Source organism: Trachemys scripta, chromosome 5 (assembly GCF_013100865.1).
Source record: "Trachemys scripta elegans isolate TJP31775 chromosome 5, CAS_Tse_1.0, whole genome shotgun sequence".
In the NCBI taxonomy this organism is placed as follows: domain Eukaryota; kingdom Metazoa; phylum Chordata; order Testudines; family Emydidae; genus Trachemys; species Trachemys scripta.
The window spans coordinates 68757776-68766968 of record NC_048302.1 but is presented as its reverse complement, the minus strand read 5'-3'; the positions used below and the strand labels follow the sequence as shown (position 1 = coordinate 68766968).

Genomic DNA, 9193 nt, shown 5'->3' with positions numbered 1-9193 from the left:
GCCGGCGGCTGGGGTCCGGAGGCAAGGGGGCTGCCTGAAGCCCACAGCGCTCGGGCAGCTCGGCTCTTAAACAGAGCCGAAGAGTCAGGGGAGGAGCAGAGCCGCCATTTTCCCCGGACATGTTCGGCTTTTTGGCAATTCCCCCCGGACGGGGGTTTGAGTGCCGAAAAGCCGGACATGTCCGGGAAAAGGAGGACGTAAGGTAACCCTACTAAAGAAGATTATGGCCATGCAACAAAAGATGAACTACTGCATCAAAGGACGTCATACTCTGACAATTAATTATTGTTCTATCATTGCTAAACTGACAAATGGAAAATAAAAAAAACAATAAAAAAAAAAACAATCACTCTTCGGAGGTTTTCAAAAGAAACCAAAGGTTTCCTGTAAAACTAGGCCAACCAGAAACTGATGGCAAAACCTGAGAATTCAAGCAATATTCTGAAACCTTTAATATCTATTTCAGTAGTACTTAATAATGTCAATATTATTTCAATTTTAATTCTTATATTAGCATAATGCATCATAGATACAGTATTCATTCTTGGCTTCCCCTTTGCCCAGAATGATAAGGCAACAAGACTTTTTATATTAGCCTTAAACTTCCATTATGATACAAAGTCTTCAGACCCTACCTCTGGAATTCCAGAGCCACAGGCATAGGGAGCAAACACTTTCACCAGAGAAACTGCTAGGAAGGCAAAGCTCAAGGCCCAGAAAATGTACATGATGTAGTTCATAATGTATGAACCTGGACCCTAAAAATAAACAAATAAAAAGCACAATATAATTTTATTAACATATAAACTAAATTTATTAGACATTTCTAAACAAAAGTAATCTGGAAATACTCTTGCTGCAAAAACTCTTACATATATATTCCCACACTAACAAAAGCAAAATGTTACTATGGCAAGCAAATATTAGTTTTGTTTGAAATTCCCAGAAGTCATTACATTAAGTAAACTGTACTAAAGCCTGAGCTATACAAGTTTTGGCTGTTATAACAGTCTGTATCAAAATCAAACTATGAGTGCAACAATTAAATCTAGAAGCCACAACACAGGAGGTTTTTGCAACTCAAATGCTAAAATCTAATGAATACAGTATATAAAAATCTATTTTTGTAAGAGGTATGCTGCTAGAAAAGATTAACAAAACCAACTCAATTTTAACTTTATTAATATAATACAAGTCTTATTTTTGTTTATTTTTAATAAAAAGAAAATACTGCTAAAAATTTAGCTTTTTCTATATATATATATATAAACACAATCAGAAATACAAATTCTCATGCTCTCATTTAGAAGATGAGCCTTTTATTTCTTTATTAAGAGAGATTTCTAATGTGCTTATAGTATCCGTATTAATTAAGCATCATAACTCCCATGTCAGTTGATTAAGTATTATCCCAATTTTACTGATAAGGAAAATGAGGCAGAAGGAGGTTGAGACCTTGATCCTGTAAGCTGCTCTGCACAGGAAGACCCCCTACGCTCATGTGCAGCCCCACTGAAGAATACTTGCATAGAGCAGCTTGCATTTGGCCATGTTTAGACTAAAGAGATTTTGCTGGTAAAGCTAGATCAGCAAAAATCACCTAGTGCAGATACAGCTATACTGATATAAAAGTGATTTTGCCAATATAACTTATTCTGGTTTGGTGAGTGAAATACTCTGTACTGGCAAAAGCACTTTTATGCCAGTATAACTACACTGGGACTTCTGTCAGCACTATGCTGCAATAAATAAATAAATAAATAAATCACAACTTTACCCAACACACTGATGTCAGCAAAAGTTCAGTGTAGATCTGCCCTAAATGATTTGCCCCAGTTTACACAGAAAGATTGTGACAGAACCAATAAAAGAACCCAGATCTCCAGATTCTCAGTTTAGTGCCTTACCTTAAGACCACCCACCTTTCCTCCCTGTCTCTTAATACTCACCAAAACAACTAAACAATGCCTTCACTAAATGGTTGTACTTACTTCTGCTTGACCAATTATTAGTTCTGCCCATGTTTTCCACTGTGGACATTTGTCTCTCTCTTCAAATGTTGTCTCATTTGATCCCCAACAACACTGTTCATGGTTAAACCACAAAGCACTAAGGCAAATGCCTTCCTTTAAGTCAGTCATCCAATCAGCAGCAATGTCTATCAACCCTGCCAATGCCCCTGTTGAACAAACAGTTATGTATTAGCTTCTAGAAATTTTAAAAATTCAAGAAAAACAGTGACCTCCATTGACATACCCTAAAAGAACAGGCAAACAAAGTAACAGAAATGAGGGAAAATAGAAATACAGACAATTTGCTGTCAAATACAGTTGTTAACGGAGTTTGTGTAGAGATCCAGTTTGCAATGAGGATAAGCTAACTTTTGCTCTAGAATCCAGTATCAGATAAATTACAAATACTCAAATTAAACAAATAATTTCCGATGATTTAAGGCACAGTTTTTCAACAGTCCAAAACATTAAGGATGTAAAGAGACAGATGGGACTGATGTATTTTTCTGAACAAATTTTTTATCTTGTGAACTGAACCATTTTGTATCTCAACTGAATCATAACAGCAACCACAAATATCCACATCACTTGACTCAGCTATGAGGCTCACTGCCACAGGACTTTTTTTTATTTTTTTGCTGTGTAGGTGAACCCATTGTGAATACTGACACTTGGTTGGGAATCTCAAGGAAGGGAGCTAGAACTGAATGGACAGGAATAATGAACTACCATATCACCCCAAAAAAGTAAGGCTCTTCCAGGCCAGGACTGAGGTACATAGTTCACTGTGAGGGAAGTTTCACCCTGGATGAAATCCTGAACCCACTGAAATAAATGACAAAACCCTCACTGACTTCACTGGGCCCAGAATTTCCTGTTGTGTGGACTAAAAAAGTCTCTAAATCTCTGAAAGCCTATCATTCTGGAACTTTTCACAAGAATTATATTACTCAATTGATTTTTAACCTTGCTCCCCTAAAATGAGATTACACTATTAGCCTGATCCTGTTCTACTGTTATATGAAAATAATTTTCTCCTCATTTATGCATTTACAATAATGGGGTTTTGGACAGATATCAGAACAATATAATGGTAATTGTTAGTACAGGGACACATGTACTATGGAAACTCAGGAATGATCAAAAAGATTGGAAAAGTTATGAAATTGTATTCTATTGTCTTTACCTGATGCCAAACCAGTTAGTGTGACTACTAGCCATCCTGACCATGCATCATACAAACTTTTTGTCATCTCCCAGGCTGATTCTTTTTTCTTGCTGTTAATCTGCAAATAGAAATCATCATGTCTGTATCATTTTCTTCCCCTGTTCTTGTGGAATTTTCACATTGCAAAAGGAGTGAGAAAAATGTGTTATAAACAGAAAATATAATTGTAAAAGCCCAAAAATATAAAAGCCCTAAAATTATTTTGACTATAGTTTTAAACATAGATTTCAAATTAACAAGATTCCTTTAAAATGAAAGAAACAGCATACATTTTGGCACCCTCATAATAGACATTCAAAGTGTCCTATAAACTAGTCTTTTACCCCCCCTTCTAAACACTGTGGTACAAACGCTTACACAATTTATGGTAGCTATATAAATTCCACAGTTGTTCAGTGACTATAAACTCAGTACCCTCTGCTCTGGCTTCTCAAGTCCCTACCACTGAACCTAAAGAAACAACTTTTAGTTATCAGCAATATTAGTTTCAATCCTCTAGACCAGGGATAGGAAACCTATGGCACGCGTGCCAAAGGTGGCACGTGAGCGGATTTTCAGTGGCACTCACACTGCCCGGGTCCTGGCCACCAATGGGGCTCTGCATTTTAATTTAATTTTAAATGAAGCTTCTTAAACATTTAAAAAACCTTATTTACTTTACATACAACAATAGTTTAGTTATATATTATAGACTTATAGAAAGAGACCTTCCAAAAATGTTAAAATGTATTACTGGCACGCGAAACCTTAAATTAGAGTGAATAAATAAAGACTCGGCACACCGCTTCTAAAAGGTTGCTGACCCCTGCTCTAGACCAACTACTACTGTGAGATCATTTTGCAGTTGAGCAGGTCTGGTACTCCATCGAATGGCACGTACTAGCCAGTACATCTTCAGTAAAAAGATGACGTTGTGTTAACTATCCACAGAAACAGATAACCCCCATGCAATTCACACAATTAGATTGCACACATGTTCTCAGATCCATTGCAAACACACCTGTTTATCTGAGGGGGCACTAGATACTACAGTTATGGTTTGGTTGTTTTTTTTTTTTTAAAAGCAATGTAGGATTTGCAGAAACAGATCAAATCAGTCTACACAGTCTATCTTGTTTCCAAAGCCAACAAATACGTAGTGCTTCAGAGAAAGGACTAGACGACCGTTCAGTGTTGAACACAGAAGGAATTTCTTCCTGACTCCTGAAAGCAGGCAGTTTAGCAGACTGATGTTTAAGATTTAGTTACCCTTAGTTTTTGAACTAAGAAACCTTTAATTTCTTTAGATCAGTTTAAAAAAAAAAAAAAAAGATTTCACATCTTCAAAATGCTTCCTTTTACAGGTACATTAATGGGGGTCTCCCAAAAGCACAGCAATGATCTTTAAAACAGCTTACTTTATTTTAGAGGATACAGTTTTGCCTTATTTAGAATAAAATGATACCTCAGATTAATGGCAGTATCTAATATGTCACTGAGTAATGGGCACTGCGATCCCAATTCATGAAAGCATCTGTAAGCAAAAAACTTAAGTCTCAGGGTTTAAGTAAGTGCTTATGTGCTTTTCTGATGAGGCGCCTGAAGAATTAAGATTTTCAGAAGAGCCCAGTACGAAAAGAGAAAAGATAGGTTTGTGGGATGGGGCAGATTTGGAAGAGGGAAGTGGCAGAGACACTTTCCATTTAAACTAAGGCCTAGTCTACGCAATTTTTATATTGATAACTATTTTGGTTAAGTGTGTGATTTTTTTTAATCGAAATAAGTATACCAGTACAACTCCTAGTGTGCATGTAGTTATACCAGTGCCTTAGGGTATGTTTACACTACAAAATTAGGTTGATTTTATAGAAGTCGATTTTATACAGTTGATTACGTATGTCCACATTAAGCGCATTAAGTCAGCAGTGTGCGTCCTCACTACCGTGTCTAGCATCAACTTACAGAGAGGTGCACTGTGGGTAACTATCCCACAGTCTCCGCTGCCCATTGGAATTCTGGGTTAAGCTCCCAATGCTTGATGGGGCAAAAACATTGTCGCGGATGGTTTTGGGTACATGTCATCAGTCGCCCCTCCCTCCGTGAAAGCAGCGGCAGACAATCGTTTCGTGCCAGACACCAGGGCAATTAGAAGAGCATAGCAAGGCGCGCTGCGCATCAGAGAGGCTTTAAAAACCAGTTTCATGACTGGCCAGGCTTCGGTGTGACAGTTGTGTGTGTTTCTCCTTGATGCAAACCCACCCCCTTTGTTGATTTTAATTTCCTGTAAGCCAACCACCCTCCTCACTTCGAAATAAAGTAACGATTGTTTTGAAACATGCATTCTTTCTTTATTAATTAAAAAAAAAAAAAAGAGAGATAACGGACAAGATAGCCCGGGTGGGGTGGGGGAGGAGGGAAGGACAAGGCCACATTGCTTATTGTAGCCACACTAAAAATCAAACTGTTTGAATGACAGCCTTCTGTTGCTTGGGTCATCCTCTCCAGTGGAGTGGCTGGGTGCCTGGAGCCTCCCCCCACCCACGTTCTTGAGCATCTGGGTGAGGCGGCTATGGAACACAAGGAGGAGGGTAGGCAATTATACAGTGGATGCAGCGGGGGTCCGTACTCTTGTTGGCTCCTGCAGCTCCAACAGATGCTTCATCATGTCCGTTTGCTCCCCCATTAGCCTCAGCATCGCGTCCTGCCTCCCTCCGCTCTGTGTGCTCACTTAATTCTTTCCTGGCCTCTGCCACTGAATGCCTCCATGCATTGAGCTGTGCCCTATCAATGCGGGAGGACTGCATGAGCTTGGAAAACAGGTCATTGCGAGTGCGTTATTTTCGCCTTCTAATCTGCGGTAACCTCAGGGACGGAGATAAGGGGATCGTAGAAACATTCTACGCTCTACAATTCTGGGGGGACTGCATGGTTACCTATGCTGCTGAGTTCGCCACGCTGACCAAACAGGAAATGAAATTCAAAGGTTCCCGGGGCTTTTCCTGTGTACCTGGCTAGTGGATCAGAGTTCAAAGTGCTGTCCAGAGTGGTCACAATGGAGCACTCTGGGATAGCTCCCGGAGGCCAATACCATCGATTTGCATCCGCACTACCCCAAATTCGACCCAGCAAATTTGATTTTAGTGCTACTCCCCTTGTCGGGGAGGAGTACAGAAGTTGATTTTAAGAGGCCTTTAGGTCGATGGAGCGGAGTTGGTTGTGTGTACGCATTCATCTTTAAATCGACCTAACGCGACTAAATTCGACCTAACCCCATAGTGTAGACCAGGCCTTATACAAGTATAGTTTATTTCCCTTAGTGTATGGGAAGGAGCTATACTAGTATAAAAGTGTATATACTGGTACAAATGCATCCATGTTTGGAGGCTGAAGGGGGTTGTTGTGGAGATGGCCTCTGTTTTCACTGCCTTAAATTACTGTCTGCCTTCCGAAGATATAATGCTATCACAGAAATATGAGATTTCATTGACTGAGACTCCAATCCAGCAACACACGTAAGCACATGGGTGAGTTTCAAGCATGTGACTGAAGCCAATGGAACTATTCACGTTTAAAGTTATGCACATGGTTATGTGTTGCTGGATCAGGCCTTAATCCCAATACACAACATTAAGTAAATTCCAATGAGTGTTATTGATCTCAAGTACCCGTCTGTGCCTTTCTCTGTCTTTGCACTTCTCTCGCACCCAGTCAATGGTGTGGAAGTCATCGTATGTTCCAACTCCAGGAATGGGTTCATCCAAGAGGTCCAGTAAGTGTGTTGAACTATTAATGCTTCCTCCATTTGTCATTGTATAATGAGTTCCTGTGGCAGAGAAAGGATAAGAAATTATTACAGTCTGCAATAGAATAATTGTCTGTGTAAACCTTTCCCTGTAAGTGCTTTAATTATCAAAAATTTGTGTATATACAATCTCCATTTGGGAAATTTCTACATATTAAAGTTTTTGATTTGGGGTGGGGGTATTTCTCCCTCCCCAAATCACCACTATCTTTCTAGACATTTTTTCAAATTAGTAGCTTGTTCGAATATGTTACTGTAAAAGACTAAGGAAACAGAAAATAATCAATAACTCCAGCAAGCATTCAGCTAGTTTATCATTCTAATGTATTTGTACTGCAACAGCACCCAAGGCTCTAGCTCCAAATCAGGCCTCACTGTCCTGCAGCCCCTTGAAAACACTGTATATGCTGGAAGTACTTTATCCCTTCCCCAACTACAAGGAACTGACCTTTCCTCACAGCAGATCCAAGACAAAAGAGAATAGTGGAAATTCCTACAATTGTATTGCTTGCCATGCCACATCCCAAGACATGGAGAATGGTTTCTACCCCACCTACATGTTTGTGACATCATCAGCACAAACATGTGTGCACCCAGCACTTGCGTGTCTTGCCACAATTCCATTAAATTTGACCTGTGCGGAGATCAGTAAAAGTCTTTATTATTTATAACTCAGTTGAAAAATGTAATAAAATCCCTGCACAAAGCATAATTAAAGGGACAATAAAAATCAACCTAGCCTTAAAGTAGAAACACAATGCATCCTTGAGCTTGTGTCCCTGACTAATTTTAACCTTTAGCAGAGGCAGTCAATTTGGCTGTTCAGAAAGTCTCACAACCTTTGCCTCCCACTCACCTATGAGGCTCTTTCCCTTTCTCTCATAAATGTGCAAAATGCTGCAAGCACCTATCACATGAGGCAGCTATTCCTCAGCAGCCTCCAGTCATGAGGTACCCCCACCTTCCCTGCAGTCTTCCAAATGTACACACCACTGTCATTCTGCAGCTAGTTAAATAGGCCCTTTCTCCTAACCAAGTGTCAGTAAAAGGCTTCATAGGTCAGGGAAGCAGAGGATAAGACAAGTCTCCAGAATGACAATAGAAATCACAACACAATTAATGTCCACAGTGGTCCTGGGAGCAAAAGTTCTATTCTCATTGCAGAAAACAGGCTTGAGTGTCTAAAGATACTGGTACCACAGTCTTTTCCAAACCATCCCACATTAATATTAATGAACCTGCCATGGTGACCAGCCAGGCCTTGCAGCACCATGGAGAAATACCCCTTTCTGTTGATGAACACTGAGGCCTGGTATAGGAGGCAAAGATAGGCACCTGGTTCCCACCAATGGCGCCAATACAATTTGAGAACCCCAACAATACAAACCCCTCAATAACCTCCTGTCCATTACCAAGCTTTATCAATCATCATCCTCTGTTGTCCTTTCACAGCTCAGTACAGTTAAAAATTGCCATCATGAGGTTTGGAAAGCATCCGTGGACCATTTCTAGATTATGGAAATAGGTTATTTTAAAAAAAAAAAAGTCAGCGCTAATAAGTTTTAACTTATGGGATAAGCCCTCAGTGAAGGAAACTTGTGGGCTCCTGCCCATGAATGCCAGGATGTGAAGGCTTCAAGGGAACTGCTGTCCAGTGGGGTTTTTTTTTTGGGGGGGGGGGGGGGGGGGGACATGGCAGGTTCCTGCCCCCACATTCCATGACATGAAATCCCACAGAAGGCACCAATGCATTCTGTTTCAATTGATTTACAAGTCTGAGCCGGGGGAAAAAGATTTGCACACATTTAAGTAAATATTATTTTAAGCAGAAGAAAGTATTTTTATAACATACTTGCCACTCCCAATCGCCACACCACAAGCATTGCAACACTCCTTCCTTGCTTGCCATATTCTTTCTTAGTATCAGAGGGGTAGCCGTGTTAGTCTGAATCTGTAAAAAGCAACAGAGGGTCCTGTGGCACCTTTGAGACTAACAGAAGTACTGGGAGCATAAGCTTTCGTGGGTAAGAACCTCACTTCTTGCATCTGAAGAAGTGAGGTTCTTACCCACGAAAGCTTATGCTCCCAGTACTTCTGTTAGTCTCAAAGGTGCCACAGGACCCTCTGTTGCTTTTTACAGATTCAGACTAACACGGCTACCCCTCTGATACT

The 9193-nt window shown here is 40.1% G+C and overlaps 1 protein-coding gene across 8 annotated transcripts in view; it reads right to left on the bottom strand.

The window, feature by feature from the left end:
* The window catches only part of CLCN3 (chloride voltage-gated channel 3), a 136423-nt gene that overhangs the window by 33503 nt on the left and 93727 nt on the right, over nt 1-9193 (bottom strand). For all 8 annotated transcript variants that reach the window (XM_034770734.1, XM_034770733.1, XM_034770738.1 and 5 more), the window contains 4 exons: nt 6885-7042; nt 3199-3298; nt 1992-2179; nt 636-758 (listed from right to left, as the gene is read on the bottom strand). In XM_034770734.1, coding sequence (XP_034626625.1) covers nt 636-758; nt 1992-2179; nt 3199-3298; nt 6885-7042 — 569 coding nt within the window. The remainder of the gene's footprint in view (nt 1-635; nt 759-1991; nt 2180-3198; nt 3299-6884; nt 7043-9193) is intronic.